Source organism: Melozone crissalis, unplaced genomic scaffold, assembly GCF_028551555.1.
Source record: "Melozone crissalis strain CALT ecotype California unplaced genomic scaffold, PUWL_Pcris_2 ptg000063l_1, whole genome shotgun sequence".
Taxonomy (NCBI): domain Eukaryota; kingdom Metazoa; phylum Chordata; class Aves; order Passeriformes; family Passerellidae; genus Melozone; species Melozone crissalis.
The window spans coordinates 7352816-7373291 of record NW_026535841.1 but is presented as its reverse complement, the minus strand read 5'-3'; the positions used below and the strand labels follow the sequence as shown (position 1 = coordinate 7373291).

The following is a 20476-nucleotide window of genomic DNA, read 5'->3' as shown; positions in this document are numbered from 1 at the left end:
CATTAATGGGAACTGTCTGACCTTTCCTATAACACGTCAGGAAGTTTCTGTCCTGTACAAGTGGAAAAAACATCAAGGATGCGGTAGAAAATATTTTTCCCGGTTCTTTCCTGTATCATAGAAATGCCTTAGACGTCTGAGCCGGGGCCGGGTGAGAGCAGGGCAGGCGTCACCCTGGCGATGCTGCCGGGGGGCACCGGGACAGCCCCGCGCCCGCCCCTGCCAGCGCCACCCCGCGCCCCCCGGGCCGCACTGCAGCCGCTGCCGGAGCGCAGGGCTCCATCGGGGACGGAATTGTCACCGCGTCCTCATGGATACTTCTAAACCTTATTATAAACATTTCAACTGCCTCACGTTCTAAGCGCTGGATTGGCTCTGACCGCACCCATCAGGACGTTGCACACCTGTGGAATTCTGCATGCACTTCCTCGCAGCTGAGCACTGGAGAGCTGAGGGCAGCCTTTACCCGAGCGCCGTACTGTGAAAAACAGATTTTGTAAAGTCGTTATTTTTAAATGAAGAGCATTAAACCCCAAATTTACGTTTAATTAGTAAAATGAACAATGAACTACTAAAAGACTATTCAGTAGGGAACCTTTCAATCGCATAAAATATAGGGAGATAAGGAAATTTCTCAGTAGTTCTGTGAAAGCTTTAAAGACAACCCAAGTTGAAATTAAACCACTACTACAAGCCCAGTTAATTCCCAGACCTCTGTGAAAATAAAACCATGCCACAAAGCCTTTGAGAGCAATTTTTATTAGGGTAGCAGAATGGACTTGCAGAAAGCCTATACCAGTACTCCTGGGTGTAGTTACACCAGTGCGCTGCTTTCATTGTGGATGCTCAACTGCACGTTTAAAATTCAGCATGGCTTAGGGAACCAGAGAGAACAAGAGCTTGATTTCCTGAGTTATCCTAGGACTTCGCACTTGGATTTCTCCTCCTCAGCCTTCAGCCACACAGGTGCCGGATCCCTTTGTTCAGAGGCTGCCCCAGACACGCGCCAGCACTTTGTTTACACGTCTCACAGTTTAGCAATTGGACTATGAAGAGCACACCAAGAGAACTGATAGCGAGATCTGTCTTCGTGTGAGCTCTGCAGCCGGAGGGGAGCGGCTGCCCCTCCGTCCCTTCCCGCAGCATCCGGTCACAGCCAGGCAGACGGCGCAGTCTTTGACCTGAGAGGCTTTACAACCACAGAGTAACTATTGAGTAGCAACGAGGGCAGCAAACTAGTGCTACAGTTTTGTTTCAAATAAAATTTAGAGGATGGTAAGTTTCCATGCCAACAGACATGATCAAAGGTACAGTGACTCGGGTGATGCAGAAGTTACACACTTCAGTTTGACAGATAATTTGGCATTATTTTATTATGAATCCGAGTGAGCGTGAACGAAACAAAATCAGTACCAACTTTCTGCAAATGAAGACACAAAGATGTGAAAATTTGGTAATAGTGCTCTCACAAGCCTGAAAACACTTAGGAAATGCAAGTTTCCGTAAATAAGGTGAATGTGTTTTAACTTTATTTACCTGCCAAAGAATCTGTCTAAGAACACTTAAACATAAAATTTCTTAGCTCCCTAACTCATAAAAAAATTTACTTTCAACAGAGGTGAGGTACTGGGCTGTCATTGTTTACACTAAATTGGAAATGAAAGCCAGAGGAGAGGGACAAATAAGGAAATAGCAAATACACAAGACATTAAAACCAAGAGAGATCTACTGCTTGACACGCTAGTTCTGAAAGGTTGCAAAGGCAGAGGCTGTATTAAAACTGAATTTAGGAGGACAGGCAACCACCTAGGTGTCAGGGTTATTTCAACTCAGCTTCCTGCACATCGAAATGATATGTGCTCCCAGATACCGATGGATTACTGGAAATAATCCATTCACTCAGTAGCAGAGCCCAGCTGCAGAAGGGGAGACAGCAGGTTGACTGTGTGGCAGTTTGACTGTGGAGCTAGGATCAGGCTCTGAGCTGGGGAAGAAAGGCAGCAGAAGCAGCAGAGACAGGCAAAGGATGCTCAGCTCTGAGGGGAAAGGCTCCCTGTCCTTTCCCTCAGCATGCGCAGGAGTGCCCCAGGGCAGCCACAGGACAGACAGACAGACACTGAGCACTCACTGCAGCCCCTGCAAAGCTGATGGACAGACTAACACTGAGCACTCACTGCAGCCCTGCCCCTGTGCTGAACCCAGCAGCAGCAGCAGCCAAGCACACTCTGCCTCACCTTAGTGCTCAGGCCCGGCCTGGCAGCCGTGCTGGGGCTGGGAACAGCTCCAGGGCCCTCCCACAAACACAGATGCTCCTGACGCATTCTGAGGGAAAACGTTCTGAGAAGACAGCAGTGCTGTCAGATTTAGTTCTTGAATTCAAAATTAACGTTTCCAAAATAATGATTTGAAATTCAAAAGATAGTTTGTCACTTTGGTACCTCTTGGTCCCCGATTTCTGGAACTCTCCTGGATTGGTTGCAATGTTGTTCTGTGCATGTTTGCCACTACTCTGCATAGGTATTAAAGACAGAAGTGAAGGAAGTTTGCAATCACATTCTACTACTTGTTTGCTACAGATTTTTTTTCCAAAGTTTTCCAAGAGCAGAACTTAAGCCGTATTCTAATTCAATGATGCACACAAAAACTTGGGTTTCCCCGTTTAATAGACATTGGCCAGATTTACATCAGACCCAGACATTATTTCTGATTGGTTTTGTGGGTTGGAATTTGTTTATTATGTTACAAACTGAAGTTCAGGGGAACTTGCAACAAGTCCCACAAAGCACAGTGCAACATTTAGAAAGAAAAGTAAACGAAACTGCCAAACACTCAATCATTTTCTGCCGGAACTGGGATATTTTTCCTAAGACATCACTTTGAGGAGGGGATTAAAATTCAATGAATGAACTCAAGATAGTGGGAACTGCAAGGAAAAATAAGAAATGACAGCCACAACCTTTTCAATTTAAGGGCAGAATATAAGTCTAAGATATTTTTGATAAATTCTGACAAGAAAAAGAAAACAGCATACTTTAAAGTATATTGAAGCAGTGATTTTTAAACAAAGAAAGCAGAACTAGAACATCTTAAATTTTAATCCTTTCTTTACAGGTTACCTAGCCCACTTTTGATTAAGAAAACTGTAGAAAGTTAGTAACAGCCACAAGTTCACACCGAAAGGTGGCACTTGTCAATTTTCCATAGAGTCCTGCTTTACGGGGTGTCTCAAATGCACTGCTCCGATCTTCTATCATAGGTTGCTGACAGCACTTGTGTCAGATTTTAGTCCACTGGTCGCTTTTCACCATATTTCTTTGTAAACTCTTCAGCGTTCTTACAGAATTTTTTACGGTCCTTAGAGTATTCTTCAGCTAGGTCAGCCCGGAGGGGGTGCTCGGGCTGTGGATCATTCACCAGTGCTATGAGGGACTGGATTACTGTCAAAAGAAGTATAAATACAGTCAGAGACTTAGATGGGTAATTTTTCAAAATCAAAATGTAAGCAAAATTCCCCTGTAAGGAAAGAGCTTTAACTGCATTTCAATACATCCCCATAAATCTCGGGCCTTTTCAAGCACAGGGCGTGAGTAAGCTGCAGTGATATGCCAAGATTTAGCTCAATGACCATGAATGAACACCAGAAAATCGTATTTGTAAACAAAATCAACATGAATAGAGACCAAAGTGCACTACAAATCATCTCCCATGTAATTGGCATCCCAGCTAAAATCCTCTCCTATGGCTGAGAACGAATGGAAGTCCTCAGACAGGTTCCCTGAAGGGATTTGGTGAAGATGGAATTTGCACCATGAAGCATTTCCCAGCACCTGTCACAGGGACACAGCTGTGACCAACCCTCTTCTGGAAACCCTTTTTTCCAGCTTTATTTCCCTGGGATTCTTACATCTATGAAAAGCAGGCATGTCTTCCCTTCACTCTCAACTTCCCAAGGCAGCCACCAGTAGAAATGTACTGGGCAAACCACGGGGTGAGAGTGGCAAGGTGCTCACAGCAGTGTCACCAATGTCCCTGTCACTTTCCAAAGAAAAGTCACTCTTCAGGAAGTGGAAGCGCACCTGACATTTACACAGTGAACCTCACACCCCACAGTGCCATTCACTGCTACATTTTTCTCTGGGCAGGAATGCAAGTTCCTACAATGCTGGTCACTCCAGAGTGGCTTTGTTTGGGGCACTGATCCTCAAAACTAATACTCAAAGCCACACTCAAATCCAAAATTTGTCTCTAAACTGCTAAACAAAAGCATTTCTTACCACAAATCCAAATTTAAACTGCAACAAACTATCTAAGGAATACAGAATTGATACCAGCTTCCTTCACAGTAACTCACCAGTCCTGCCTTACAACAACTGCCATCACATTGCTGAAAACAGCAGAAACACTGAGGGGCAATCCCTTCTCACTGAGCAAAGCATGCAAAAACACTGCAGAGAAAATGTGTGTTCAATAACCTTAAAAACAGTAACAAGCCAGAAAAAACAGGCCTGGCAGAACAGGAGCTGCCTCAATAGCCACAGAGTTTGAAAACTATCCTGCCATGAACAGTTGTTTTTAATATTGAGCATAAATTAACAAAAAGTGCAGCAGTAAGATGGACATTTAGTATGCAAAAGGTAAGTTAGTGATTTATGATGAAATTGCTTCACTTTTTTGACACCTGTGTGAGCAAAACCAATCACTTGGATGCTGTACTAATGATGTCACATTATTTAATTGAGAAAAACTAGGAGTGATTTTTCAGTGAAAAGCAATCTGAAGGAAAAGGAATAGACATTTAAGCAGGGTTTAGTAACATTGTCACAGGTTCATACAGCCATGTAGTAACAACAGATGTTGACATTAAAACAACTTGAAGAAAGAGTTAAGACAAACAAACACAACACAGCAGACCATGAGAGATCTGCAATATTTTGATAGCCAGGATTGGTTCCAAATTCTGATTTTAGCACAGCTTTTATTCAGTCTCTCAGATAAAAAGGGAGTTGCTACTTCTCAGGGAGACACTGACTATTTTCTGCATGCAAACAATCATTTCAGTAGTTCCAGCTAATGACAGCTTGTTTTTCAAGCTGGGTAGAGACATGTAAGTCCTTTAGTTAACTAGCAAAGGCTGATAGCACCAGGACAGCTGCTCAGGTGTGGGACAGGACAGAACAGAAACCTTCCACATGTTCTTTCCATCTCCTCTCTCCTGAGGGCCTTTGTCCTGTAAAATCAGGGATAAATGTACAACAGATCTAAGCTCTCAGCAGTCCTATTTCACAGGCTCTCTCTGCTGCCACCTCCACATTCACCAACATTCAGCTGTTTCACCTCTTCTAAAACAACTGCAATTTTCCTGTTTTGTCTTTGGGCAGACCACAAAACCAGAAGTACCTTCTTTAGCACACAGGGATAAACAGAAAAAAATATCTCAAATACAGCATTGTTTCCTATCAGGAACACAGATCATGTGAAAATAACCTTTAAGAAGAGCCTGGAAGGGGAAAGTATTTTCTCTTATGGAACAAGATACTTCAGTGTCACTGGAGCTCTAGCACTGCCCTAAACTGCTACTCATTTGAATTAATACTCTTTAAAAATAAGCATTTTTTTGCAAGGATGTTTGCTTTCTACATGTATAATAATAAAAGCTTAATACCCAACTAATCATCACCTCCCAGACAACACAGAGTTCTCACTCCAACACCTGATGCAAGCAACAACAGGAAAAACCTTACTTATATTACACTTAAGTCTGCCACAGAACTTGACAAAACTTTTTCCCTTACAATATTTAGATTCTTACCAAAGACACTCTACACAGCAAGTCTGACAGCAATGATCTTTTAAGAACTACAAGTTAATCTGTAGTATCTTCTCAGATTTTGTTTATGACTCGCATGATATTTCAAGCCATATGTTCAAATCACTGAACCACATGGCACATTATAAAATATACAGAACCTTGAGGTTTTAGACCTTGCCTTTCAAACATCCAGGAATTTACTGAACAGCTTTGGATTCTAAAGTCACTGTTTAAAAAGCAACACAGCATAACCTCCACACAAACCACCAGCAAAATTTTAAAGTATGCTGAGGACACTTCCTCAATAAACTCCTTAGTCATGAAGAGTTTTGTGGTTTCCTGGAGGTGGAAATGCCACTTCAGTGCCAGTACCTCCCATTCCAGTAACAAAATGAAGTTCCACAAGTTGTACTGTGCTCAACACATGATTCATGACACAAACCTTACAATGAATATCCCTCAGAGCACTGGGAAACTGACAAGTGAAACATTATTATCTTTAAATCCAAACACTACAAAGTTTCTCAATACCCAGTTCTTTCTCCACACGGAGTCCTACCTTGGTCAGTTTTGGTTGCTGGCTTCCAGTTTTCAGCACTAATTACTGGCAGACAAACCTGCCCCTTTTCATCGATGTTAGGGTGATAGATCTTTGTTTTAAATGTAATCTTAGGAGGTTTGAATGGATATTCTGCTGGGAAGTTGATTTCAATTCTGAAGGCTCCTTTATCATATGGAGGATTGTCCTGCAACAAGAAGGCAGAATGTCAGAATGTGGCACATGCCGATGGACACAAGTGAAAAGCAGCATCCACAGACTTGGATTTCACTGATCTCTTCAATGACCTCTTTGAAAGGCATTTTACCAACACTACTGCCAGGTTTATGTGTCAGGAAACATCAAAACCCATGTGAAAGGCCATACAAGCTGCACATTTGCATCCACCCTGGAAAAAGCAGGTTGCCATTGTCCCACATTTCTGACATTTCCATGGGTAAGAAAGCATCCAGCTCCATTTACATCAAACTCAAGGCCCTCTCTAGTAAGTAGTTTTGTGTTTCAAAAAACATAGTAAAGCCTTACAAGACACAAACAGCAAACCTGACAAGGGAAGTGGGTTTCTGAACAGTTATTTTGTGTGTCTCACAACATGGTGGCATGAACAGCAAAGCAATTTGGTTTGTCAGATCTCCCTAAATGTTTCGAGATTGTTTTTGTGCTGACTACACAAAAATCTGCTGAGCATTCATTGGTACTAAAGATAGATATTCACTGTGTTTGCTGATGAGAACATTCTGAATTTGTATGCAGTTTTAGCACCCACTCTTATCAGATCAGTTTTGAAGGAGCAGGATGAGAGAACTGTGAAGTGAGCAAAGCAGTTCTTCATGCTCAAACAGAAAAAACAATGCCCAGAATTTCACTAAGAAAAACCTGTTAGACTATTGATACTGATGCTTCAGATACTGCACAAGAGAGGCAGAACAAAAATAAACACTGCTACATTTAAAGCCTATGAAAATCCCATTCTGCACTGAAAACAGTAACTATGGAATGAAGCCTTTCCAAACACTCTGAGAACAAGAATCAAAGCATGAGAGTTTCCAGTTGGTGTAAAGTATAATCACACACATTCTTCATTAGCAACCAGACCCTTCCCTGCAATCAATTCCACTCCAGAATTTATCAATACTTGGGGGTGAGGAGTGTTCTATTAAAATATTTGTCAACAGAAAACATTAAATTTTAGGCTCATCCATGCGAAGAATTTGGTTGTGTATCTGTAAGAAATACAGCACAGTTTCTCTCAGGGGGAGAAGCAACTGGAGCAGCTTTAAAATCACTTTTTACCCAAGCAATCCTAGGCTTTGGAAGTTGAACCAATAGCTTGTGGTGGTGGTGACAGCTAAGGCAGTCACTGCCCTCTTCCCCCATAGCTCAATTGTTCTTTCCTCATCATGTGCTGTAATTTGTGAGGATGTTCAGTGAATTGACACAAGAAGTGACCTGCCTTAAAAACATCCATTTTCTTCACTGTGCCTCTTACATGAGCAAAGACCCTGGGCTACAGTCTTGTTTTGATGTTGAAATCAAACAAATAGTGTACCTTGGCCACCCACAGGACACAAACTACTTCATTCTACAATTTAGAACAGGAAAAGAAGTTGACCAGCTATCTTCAATTTGCTTCTCTATTGAGTGAACACCCTTACAAACTAACACTTGTTCTGAAGAGCAAAATGTGTTACAAACAGGAGCTTTTGAAGCTTTACAGCTCACCTTTATGTTATCTTTCACAGTAATTCTGTGTGAACACTATTAAAATAATAAGCATTATTTTTCATGCCTTCATTAAGCAGCTGACAAGGAAATGCCCAGTTATAGCATTTAATAATCAGTAACTGGTTAGTCCTACTGAAGTATGTGTCTTTAAACCCTAAGTCAGAACATCTGCTAAAATGGTAACAGCATGTGAAGCAAAAACACAGAAAAAAATTTAACTTTCAACAAGCTCATGTATTGCATTTATAAGCCATCAACTCTGGTACCAAAAATAGCTAAAGAGACAGAAACACTGAAATATCTATAGCATAACCTCAGAATAAAAACTTCCACTACTCTTTGAACACAAAAACAAATTTGAAATTACTATAGAAAGTGTAATTTAATAACAAAATTCCCTATAACAGCAGGGAATTTGAGGCTATTTCCCCTGTAAGAGGACATATTACAAATCAAAAGGCAGGTCTGGAGCACAGTTCACTGCACCAGCATTTAAACACTTGTGATGCTGCAAAGCTCTGCAAAACAAACACCATGCTGATCCTCAGTCGAGCAGAAACTGTTAAAAATAGCTGCTGTACACCACACATTCCTCATCTTAACAGGAGTAAACAAGTATTTTGTTTGTTTTATTACTCATATTTACCAACCTTATACTGCTTCAAAGTGTTATCAAAGCACTAAACTGTTACACATGAACCACAAAGTGACTGATTAAAGGGAGTTGTTCCACAGCTCTGTCAAATTTCAGTGTCAGATCCCACTTGCTTTGTTCGCAGGAGCAGTGTCAGCCACTGCAAGGAATCACTTGCAGGCACATAAGCAAGCAGCAAACTGAATGTATTCCACAGCATTCACAGTGGAACCACCCAGCCATTACCTCAGCTGGGCCATGTGAGCTCCAGAGCAGCCTCTGACTAACCAGGCACAGGCACTGCAGAGATGGCTCAAAGTCTTACTCATAGAATAAAAAGACAGACTTGCACTGCTTGGGGAGGCTTTTTGGCACCACCCACAGAAAACCACAACTGCTGCCCCCATGGCCCAGCCCCTATTGCTGCAGACTAAAAATAGCTCTTAGAACCAAGCCAGCCATTTCCCACTGCTATGGGCCACAGCTGTGGGAAACACAAGAGGTGAAAATCCAAGTGACTTTCAGCCAAGAAATCAACACTTCACATTTTCTGCTTTCCTCTTATAACAAATCCCTCTCTATTTGACTAATAAAACGGTTATCTGCTTCAATCAAACATTCCCTAAGAAGACTGTAGTGCTTTTAAAAAAATTAGGTAATATAAGTTTATTTTGGCACTAACTAATGCCTAAACAAAGATACTATTTTCTTTTAAAGAGCTCACTTCAGAAAATCCAAACCTTTTCCTTGCATCAAATTTTTCCCAATACTCAGCGCTATCCTAGTAATAAACCCAGTAAATTAAAAAAAATACATATTAAGGAGTAAAAGTATTTCGTACATCCTTTTTCCTATGATCATGCAGATTTTGTACTTTAGGCTTAATGTAAAACCAAACTTCACTGCTTCCCCTTCCAACACCTCTCCCTGCAGCCCAGTGTCAGCCCAGGCCCACAATAAAAAAATTATTTCATGGTCACCAGCAGCACTGCTGAGCTCTGGATTTATGAGATACAAACGATCCTCATTTTATTTTAAAGCTCATAAGGAACAGTCTATACTCACAGGAACAATAAGCCCTTGCCAGGTCAATAAATTAGCTTCATCAACCTGGATATTACGGAAGTTTTTCATTCCACATTTGCGAATTTCTTCAAGCTCCTGAAAAGCAAAGCAAAGTGTTAAGTGTAAGTTAATAACTGCATTAAGCAAGATGCTCAAATTTTTCAAAATGCTTAAAGGTCAATGTGGTTTTCTTTAATTAGTGGTGTGGCAACCCACACAAATAGGAAATAAAATTTTGCACCTATAAAATGTAAAATTCTCTGAGATGAGATACTAAAACTCTTGTTTTCTGATATGTGAGGAAAACACAAAAATGTCTTGTTATTAAAATCATTATAGACACAATGAAGCAGAAGTATTAAAACAATTTTTAAATGTAGTTTATCTCAAATGTAAATCAGTGCCTCTGGTAACAGACTATTGACAACACTGTGAGGTGCAGAAATAAAATGCATCTTAGGGCTTGTGTGGAGGAGAGCAGTGATTTGGAAGAACTATTTCATAATAGTTTTAAACAGGGATAAATCCAATGAACGGGCCAATTATTTCAACTGAAAATGAGCAAATTCCTGCATGAACAGCTTAAATTGATCCAAACCCAGGAAAATATCAATCAAGCCTTGTTTAGAGCAGTAACTTGAAAAGATTCAGCTTTCTCTCTGTTTCGTACCTCAAAGCCCACAGTACACATTAGGATTCCTCTCTTTAAAGCTGTATCAGTCTTGAGCAAGGTTATCTTCCTGCACCAGGAAGACTATTTTTAATCAGTTTGTGAACCAAGTATCACCAAAATAAGTATTTCAGCATTTTGATGTTTAAAATGACATATAAGCCCTACTGTAGGGACTGCTTCCTGGAGTATTTCATAACACCTCAAAAGAAACACCTCAAGGTTCCACTTTTATTTCCTCCACAACAATTACAGTCCTTTGTGGTTGAACTCTGCCATTTTATCTTTAAAGAGAATTTAATGAAATACGAATTCAAAAATCATCCACAGCAAAACATAAAAGTTTGCCAGTGCTTTCAAAACTGCATCACATGCCTGGTGGCTGCATATGTTAGGGAAAATGTTGCTTATACAGCAGCACTGGGGTGCTCTGACAGTGCTCAGCTCTGCACTGGGTGCAGGTGTCTGGCAAAATTAGGCTGGATATAATTACGATAAATCCACCAATTAAAAGGAAAGACACTACACAATGAAAAACAAAACCAATCAGCTTTCCTGCTACAAGTGCTGTCCGTGGTTTGTCTTCCAAAATAGCTCCCTGTTCATCTTGGATCAAACCTTGCTGCACTTGACTGGCAGATTTAATACTTGCAGTAACCTCTTGCACAAATGCAGCACCATGATAAAACCCAAAGAGAAAGTGAGAATTCCAGATGCAAGTGAAACAAAAATCACAACAGCCACATATCAGCAAATGAACATTTATATTCCTACCCCTGGACCTACTAAAGCAAGAGCACACTCTGAACACAGGAGTTTAACCTTGGAGCCTTGGAAACTGCATTGATGCCTACCACTATCTTCATGACACTAACACTGACTTTTTAGTCTAGACCCATGGATTAATCCCCAAATTCCACTGCTGCTCGATTTATGCAATGTCACAGACAGTTTGGGTGGTTTTTTTAAAGAGCTAAGAGGATTATCCTATTTCCTTAGAGCAGGAAAACACAACCCCCCCAATAATCCCATGAGTCATATTTATAGGGATAGAGAGCAACCCAAAATATTCAAAAGAAAATAACCTTTATGATTGCAGCTCTAGAGGTGCTTTCCCATCACTCAGAGTGCAAATCCCCACGGTGCCTCACTGTGAGTGCTCCTGCACAGAGCAGCAGCTCAGGGAGAGCTGGGCAGGTCCTGACAGGGGCAGGGACCTGCTCTGAGCTGAGTTTGCTGCTCACTCCTGTCACACACAGACCTGTGAGGCACTGGCAAAGCACTGCCCACAGCATGTAAAAGGAATAAATTCCATTCCACACTAGATACAACACATCAAACACTGGGAACAACATAAGCTAACCAAGCAGTAGGTATTTAAGCATAAATAAATGTGCATCATCACCAGTGCCTTCATTCTAAAAGAAGGCAAGGAAAATGGGTTTAGACTAATTTCTAGTTACTATAGCAAAAACATTATGCATATGACAGAAATCTCCCCCATTATGCCCAGTGGGACTGCAGCTTCCAGGAGCTTTTGTCCCAGGTTCAGACAACAGCACTGTATTGCTGCTGGCCCAGAGAACAACTGTCCAGATGTAAAAAAAAGAAGGACTATGACTCTATAATTCAGGTATGTTATTAAACGAACACAACAAATTAGAAAAGTGTAGCTTCACATTGATGGAAAATTAAACACCTACATTTTATAGTTAGATTCAGGTTAAAAAATTGGATAGTGAATTAAGAAATGCAAGAATCCCATACAGAGATTATTATAAAATTGTAAAACTTTGTATGCCATCAATGAAAAGCTAAAATACATATGCAAATTGTTTCCCACTTTTTCTCAAGTCCACCATATGAGAGAGGGAATGAAACAGTACAGAGGCACGAAAGAACCAAACAAAAATTATTCAGACCATCTTCCTCCTTAAAATGTCATGAGAGGCCTTTGCAGGAAACCAGGTCCAAAAGCAAAGCTGTGGCAATGAGGGGTGTGTCAGGCCCGTGCTGTCCCTTGTCCCGCGGGAGGAGCCGGCAGCTGGGCAGGGACAGCCGGGGATGAAGGGGCAGAGCAGCTCCGTCCTCACACAGCGACAATGCAGCCACCTCAGCAGGGCCCGCACCTGAACCGCGGGCTCACACTGAAATCTGTACTACAAATTACTTTTCTCATACTAGGAGTGTGTCAGTAAGTCACTGCAAATAAACCCAGTCCGTGCTGGAGGTGTTCACAAACAGCTTTTCCCCACAAGGGCGGTGTAACACTGCCCAAGCCGTGCCTTCAGGAGTGGCAGGACCGTCACCGTGCACAATTTAGGGTGTGAGGGGAGGTTGTTTTGGGTTTTTTTCCTTCTGGCAACTGCCAAAACCCATAATAAAGATCTGACTGCCTCAGGGCTACGCAGGCAGGCACTGCAGTATACAGTGCTGTTAAAAAAGTGAATGAGCTACTGAATACTTTCAAGCATCACAGATTAAAAGCTAACAATACCTTTAACACAGGCTTGAGCAACTCCAAAGGGACAAAAACTACTTTGAGGTAAAAAGATACAGTCCAGATATTTATTTCAAAGCAATACTTATGAGTCTAGGCGGACAGTAAATAGATTAATTCCTTTTCTTGTCCTCCACCCCTTAATTTTGTCAAGTAACATAATTAAAGGAGCACAGGAGGAGCGTAACTAAAGGTTAGATGACTGCAGAAAGAATTTAAATCAATCTTCATTCCCTACTCCTTTATCAACCTTGCATGTGACCTTGCTGCATTGGTTTATCCACTTGAAAAACTGAAATGTCTGAATGTTCATGGGGCTCTCTTGAGACATGATGTTTGTAATTTGGAAATGTTCAGACAAAATGTTACACACAGCACATGAAATGGAGAAAACACTGTTTCAGGGGTGGTACCTGATCTTCAAACCTATAATGCTGAAGGTATTCATGAAAGTACATACAACTTCTCATATATAACCATTCAAGGTTTAAAATTGTAATTTTCAATACTGTGTAATCATTGGGGCTGTTCAAATCAAAAATTAAATGTTTTAAAGTAGAAAGAAAAGCAGCATCAGCTTAAAATGTAGCTAAATCTTTTAAAACCCTGTAACTGTTCTGTCCACGCATCTTTCAAGTTTTGGGACTTCCCTAAAAACCCAAGCCAGACAGGAAGATGCAGTGAAAGCAAATACTTGTAAGAGTGCAATCCCAGAATGTGGGAATAAGTGTAAGAGCTCATACTGACTGGAGTAAGTGCCGCATCAAGCCCAGAATACTGGGTTTAATTTGTGAATATTAAATTCACAAATAAAACCCCAAAAGCCTCCTGAAAGAACCCTAAATCATTATTACAACTTATTTATCTGTTTATGAATACATTCTCTAAAAAATGCCTTTAAGTCAAACAGGATCAGAAACACTGATCAGGAACTGGCCAGTTTCACTTTCTGGATTAACAGTACAGAGAAGTCTTAAAACACCTTAAAATCTGATTCTACCACACCAAAAAATCCATCAGAAATCCAAGCAAAAACAGAAACAGAATTCAGTTCTTTTAAGAGTCAGCAGTAAGTTTCCTTTGCAACTTACAACCCTGTATACTCACATCTTATTGACTGAGCAATTCTACTTTTTGGCAAAGTATTTCAATTTAATTAAAAATCCTTTTGTCAATTCTCAGTTTCAAAAAGTGAAAATGCATCAACATTCTCACTTCTGCCTAAGGACAATCACATGTTGCTCAAACCCGTATTTCCCTTGTTACTAAGAACTGAAGCTTGGATCAATTTAGAATTATTTTTCAAGTATCAGAGTTGTTTAAAACCCCTTTATTTGGGAGCACTACAGTGTTTACAGGACCACAGCATCCTGGAGATTGCAGGCCACCTACCTGGGTGTGGTCCCATGTTTGTGTTTTATCATGGAGGAGTTCAACAGTTGCATAAATGTTTGACTATGCAACTATGGAAGCAGAGTAAAAACAATAAAATTAAAATAATTGTCAACATCTCTCACTTCCTATGTGAAGTGTTATTTACTCTTTAAATCCATTTTCAATTTCTATTGCTAAAGATGCTTTTGAACATGTAAAAGCCAGGGAACCAAAGCATGGATGTGACAGACACCCGAGCTCCATCCCAGGCAGTGCCCATGGAAGGCCCAGCCCCACACTGGGGCAGCAGAGCCTTCTCCAGGAGCACCCAGACCCCCGTGGGAGGCACAGCCCAGCCCCACACAGCAGCAGCCCTGCAGGGACTGTGAGTGTCCAGCACAGAGCAGCTTCCCTGGGCACCCCCTCTCACACAGCACCAGCATGAGGAACGGCCTCTTTCATGTCAGTAGGTGGCAACTGGGCACAGCCTTCCCTGAAGTCTCTGGCACTTCTCTGGGAGATCTGTGTTCCCCATCATACAGCCTGAGACAATTCCCTTTCTATGAGAAAGTGCCATAAAGCCCAGTACCCCCTTCAAAGAGAAGCCTTAGATCCTCTCCTAAATATCATCACTCCATATTTGTGTGTTTTATCCCTGACTGTCCACAACACCACACCTTGACAAACACAGCTTCATTCCAGAGCTCACGTTTCACAAGGAGCCAGGATTCAACAACTGGGGCTCTTTGAAAAGGTGTAATGGTGGCTCACAGCTCAAACCTCCACCTCAGATGTCACTGGAATATGAGTCACTAGCCATGTTTATTTCACGTTTTTGCTATGCTGAGTGCACTCCTGGAAGGGCACACCTCTGCTGTGAATCAGGGGACAAGACTTCAGTGAGGTGGCACCATTTGATGGGATAAAGCTCAGCAAAAAGAGGCCATAAAAAAGCTCTTTGGCCTAGGGAAGGTGATTTGTTCAAACACACCCTCAGATAACAAGCCAATCTTGTTGTCTTTATAACCTGAATTCATGTTTAAAATTGAATGGTACAAGTTCAAGGTACCAAAATTTGTAATGTTTGTTTCACACAGGGGTTTGTGAACTGAAGATGCAAATGGCTTCCCCAAGTGGCAAAGGGCAGGACACGGCTCCCAGTTTGCCACAGGCAGCAGTGAGTTACTATGGATGTACTGCACCCAGTCTCTTTGAGCCATGGTGATTAATATGAATAACTATGATGCATGACTTGAGTCCAGAAAAAATGCAGTACTTCAAAATGTTGGCAAGACCTTAAGGAAACTGGAATTGCTTAATTTTATGTAACTATAAAAAGTTTAAGGCTTAGTCTCATTTATCAAAGACAAGCTTGATTATTTAGCTCGAAGAAAAGACAGTTAATGCTTATCCTAAATTATTTTAAAGGTAATTGACTGACACAGGGAAAAACCCTATTTCCTTTAGTTATAACCACTCATCATTCCAAGACCCTGACAAAGAGACCCCAAAGACTCTTCCTAACTGCAAAACTCCAACAGTGAAAGGCTTTGATTTAAAGTGGACCTGTGAACATGGGACTTTAGCAGTCATTTGAGGCTGACACACACGTGAGCCTGGACCTTCACATCATGCTGCAGCAATCCCGATGACATCATCCCTACGAGAGCTCCACTTTGTTCCTGCCGAGATGAATGGCACAGCCAGGGCCTCCTGGGCTGCTCCACTCCCCGGAGCAGGCAGGGAGTGCTGATCTAACAGCCTCTGCAAGCTGTGGGACACAGCAGCCCACAGCTCCTCAACTGCACAAAACCCACACAAACACGAACAACCCACGCGTGTTAGGCAACAGAAACAAAAGTGAAAACAGAAGAGGTAAGTTATCAATGTCTCCTGCATGCCCACACCACTCCCTCCAAAAAACAACTGCCACACCAATTTTCTAGAAAATAAGGTCACATTATCAAAACTCCTTTTTAGTGTATTTTAGTGAAAGACTGAAATCCTAATGTTTCACAAGTATAGTAAAAATGAAGAGGGAGGCTAAAAAGCAAGAGGCACTAAAAATATTAAGAACCATTTTTCTTGCCTTTGAGATTTGTATTTTCTATTTTAAATAAACAAAAAATAGAAAATATATATTATTCCTACTAGAGTAGTAGTGATGTGCTTTTGAACAATTCATGCATTATTTCAGAACAAGAAGAAAAACTGCCTTACAAAAACAGTAAACAAGCATTTAATCTTATGTCTGAAACTAAGGGAAACCTTATTTGAGTATAAAGACTTGGTGTAATATAATACAATCACCAACAGACATGGTGATTATAATACAAAGCCCTGAGAAAATATAGAGCTACCAAAAATGAAGTAAAAAATGAATTCCATCTCACCAGGATCCTTAAGGACAATTAAAGGTTTACACCTACTGATTTTTAATATATATGAATGACACTGCACACTATCTACTATTTCATTTTTAAATGCTCCATAGAACATTTAAACCAACAAAATGAGTCTTATAGAAGCACTGCTGAGCTACTGGTTTCCTCTAAAATACCCGAGTTATAGTGGTTATTCATATATCTGCACATCAAGGAAATGCAACTTCAGGACATGCCATGAACACGTCCGGGTGAAATCCCAGCCCTACTGGGGTCCAGGGCCTTGAAGCCAGCTGTAAAACTGGTATTAAAGGATTAAATTTAACAGAATCACCCAAGAATCTGTTAAATCCCAGTGGAGGGTTACTCTGCACCCCACAGGGGCAGGTTTTTAAATAAGGCTGAAACATTGCTCAACAGTTATGGGGTCTTTCCCCTCTACCTCCCAGGACTGTCCTGTAAAGTCCATTGATTTCCCCACAGGCACTTCACATGCAAATCTGGATTCTGTCACAGCATTTTACAGATGAATAAATTTTATGCCACTATGTAGTGCGTCCTAGGCAAACCTCGCTGCTTACAGTTTAGAATGTTAATTGGCAATTATATACAGCACATAAAATAAATTTGTGTGCTTTGGGGGCAATGGTTACTATTTTCCTTGTACAAAGCACCTTCTTCCTCAAAGAAAATAACGAGAAACACAATCCCGAGTGGTATTTAACCATAAACTATACGTGCTCTTGGTAAAAGCCCAGCCGGGGCCGAGTTTCCATTTCCAAGTATCATCCACGGTTCAGAACAAATAAGAGTGAAGACAAAAACATTACCACGTCCGCAGCGAATGAAGAAACTTCTGAACCCCGGTCCGTGTTTCTGTGTGATAAACCTCTTACTCATACGAGGAAGAGGTTACTCTCCGAAACAACGAAAACGAAATTTTTTCATCCCCGGGCGCCTGGGGACGGTTCCTCACCGGGGCGAGCGTGGGGGAGCGGCGAACCTCCCCCCGCAGGGAGAGAGGGAGGGAGGAGAGGGCGCTTCCCCGCCGCGGCCTCCCCGGCAGGGCCGCCGAGCCCTCCCGCCGCCCCGGGGATGCCCCGGCCCCGGGCGGCGGCGTTTCCTTCCCCCGTCCCTTCCTCTTTGCTTAGTCACCCTGGAGCCCCCCGAGCGAGGGGGTCGGGGCGGCCCGCGGCGCCCGCCCGGCGCCCCCGCCCAGCCCCGGGCGGCCGCCGGCTCCGCGGGGCGCTGCCGGAGCGCGGGGCGGCGGCGGCGGGGGGGCGGCGCGGCCCCTCACGGCCGCGGCCCGACCGCCGGCTGCTCCCGCTCCGGCCGTGAGGGCGCGGGGCGCCGCCGAGGGGCGCGGAGGAGGCCGCCCCGCCGGGGGACGGCGGGGGAGGCGGCCCCGCGCTGCCGGAGGGGGCCGGGGCGGAGGGGCGGCCGCGGGAGCCGGAGCCGCCCGCCCGACGGCCCTGCCCCGCGCTGTTACCTTCATCAGCCTCCTGCTGGCCGCCATCTTGGCTCTGCTGCTGCGCCCCACAATGCATCGCGGCGCGGGCCGGCCGCTAAACCCTGCGCTTCCTGGGGCGGGGCGCGGGGGGCGGAGCGTGCGCTCGGCTCGGCTCGGCTCGGCTCGGCTCGGCTCGGCTCGGCTCGGCTCGGCTCGGCCCGGACCGGACCGGACCGGACCGGACCGGACGAATTCAGCCCGGTTCGGCTGCACTCGGCTGTGCTCGGGTCGGCCCGGCCCGGCCCCCGCCGCCCTGAGGTCTCGGTGGTGCCTTTTCAATCATCAATCACTGAATTAAAAGTATCGCTGTGCCTTTTTCTATTTACTGTGCATCCCTCGAATTCGATGCCATCTTCCTCGGCGGGGACTCCAACCACCTGTAGCCACAGGCTTTCTCAAACAAGCCCACGTTCTCTTCAGAACCCACACAAGCCTTATTTCTCAGTTTCTTCAGGCACTCTGAAGGGAGAGGGAAGGGCGATTTTCCAAGAGCCATCTGACCACAGAACCACCCTCAGCTCCGCTGGTCTCAGATGAAAGCACCCTTGGCCTTGCCTCTCCCTGAGCAGCCTCAGCCCTGCCGTGCTCTGTGACACAACAGTGCTGGGGGAGAGCAGGAATGCACCGTCAGTAGCCCTCAGTCCTGCCATTTGCCCTTTGCCCTTTGCCATGTGCTTTTAGCCCCTAAGCTCTTACTGTAGCTGCTCCCAGCCCTGATGCTCAGGATCCAGCAGCAGTGCAGGTGTCCTCAGGTATCCAAGACACAGGCCTGGCGGATTTACGTTACTACATGGACATGGGACATAAGTTACTACATCACATCTAAAATGCCACCAGACATCCATGTTCAGGTACCTGACTTGCTCCCTAAAACCTTGTCCACTGACCCAATGTACTCAGGAATTATTCCAGGACTGCTGGATGTGTGGCCTCAATTCCCCTTTTCCCCACCCTTGTGTCAGTTCATGTCCTCACTTGATCTAACACTTGTTCTACAGAAATCACCAACAAAGTTCTGAGCTCTAAAATAAACTCTACAGACTTATACAACCTGAAAAAGGAAATGTCATGCTTATTACAGCTTTCAAAAACTTGAAAAAATGCAACAGAAGTTTTTAATTATGGAGCACAGAATTATAATATTAAAATTAGTTCTTGAATAAGCTATTTGCTAATCAATATTTACATTAATATAGTGCTTATTGCTACAAAACTCAATCAACATTTGTTAATGAAATAAGCTATACTGCACCTATAAGAAACACCTTAATCCTCACCTACTTCATATGCATATTATGAAACAGTTTGTAAATAGTTATTAAATATAGTTGATGATCATGATAACTTTATTCTATTAGATATGTAAAGATTTTTGCATTCAATTTACTCCAGGAAAATGGACTCAGAGGAAGCTGAAAGAGGCAGACCCTCATGGGGAAGTAGTGGAGAGATGCAAAGAGAGCCTGTGCTGGCTGGGTGAAGAGTTACACACGTGCCAGGCAGGCACAGGCTGTGAGAAACCAGAAGCTGCAGAGACTCTCTGAGGATTCTTGATGTGCTGCTGAAGTGGGATGCTGGTGATGAAGATTTAAAAATGCTGACTTCTGGTAAAAGAACTGGTTCAGATTCTATGATTGTGAAATGCATAAATACCTAAATCTGATACCATGGTAACTTGGAAGAAGAGTTCCTACAACTGATTATCCAGATGTCTACAAATATGAAAAACAAGCTGCTCCAGATACTATCTTGATTTCTTTATTTGCCAAAACTCTATTTATATCTTCAGCTCATCTTTATTTGACTACATAGTTTTCCAAGACTACCATATGTCTTTGTATGTTCTCTAAAGATTTTTTCCCCCCAAAATACAATTATTCTGTCCCTCTTCTATACCTGCATTGAGACACAGAGCCACCAAACACCAGAGAGTATTAGAAGCACCACAGGGAACTCTGAAATTACTATCTGTAATTTTAATCCATGAATTTACAGCTTGTAAGAGAGTGTCAGAAGTAACTGGGATAATTATAAGATAATCTGCATTTCCTTTAACAAGACAAAAATACCACCCACACTATAACCAACAACAGCCCAACCAGCTCTTAAGAAATTGGTGTTGAGTGTAGCTGTCCTCACTAATGGACACTGAATGTTGAAATCATTTCTTACAGCAGTGTTTGAGAAGTTTACCCAGACCTGGGCACATCTCACACTGCTGCTGCCAATACCCTGCATCCTGCCAG

At 42.9% G+C, this 20476-nt stretch overlaps 1 protein-coding gene across 1 annotated transcript; it reads right to left on the bottom strand.

Annotated features, from left to right (window-relative positions):
* Nucleotides 1–1117: 1117 nt before the first annotated feature.
* On the bottom strand, nucleotides 1118–18284 carry UBE2L3 (ubiquitin conjugating enzyme E2 L3). Its single transcript, XM_054289098.1, has 4 exons — nucleotides 18210–18284; nucleotides 9793–9888; nucleotides 6369–6555; nucleotides 1118–3437 (listed from the first exon to the last, which is right to left on the bottom strand). The coding sequence occupies exons 1-4, from the start codon at nucleotides 18234–18236 to the stop codon at nucleotides 3283–3285; spliced, it is 465 nt and encodes a 154-aa protein (XP_054145073.1). The 5' UTR covers nucleotides 18237–18284; the 3' UTR covers nucleotides 1118–3282.
* Between the last annotated feature and the right edge of the window lie 2192 nt (nucleotides 18285–20476).

What these genes read in the sequence shown, in the direction of transcription:
- UBE2L3 (XM_054289098.1), bottom strand. Translation starts at nt 18,236, where the DNA reads ATGGCGGCCAGCAGGAGGCTGATGAAG. An exon ending in GGCAAGGGCTTATTGTTCCT is followed by an intron (nt 6,556 to 9,792) that starts GTGAGTATAGAC and finishes TTCTTGTTGCAG; the next exon opens with GACAATCCTCCATATGATAA. An exon ending in AGCAACCAAAACTGACCAAG is followed by an intron (nt 3,438 to 6,368) that starts GTAGGACTCCGT and finishes TTCTTTTGACAG; the next exon opens with TAATCCAGTCCCTCATAGCA.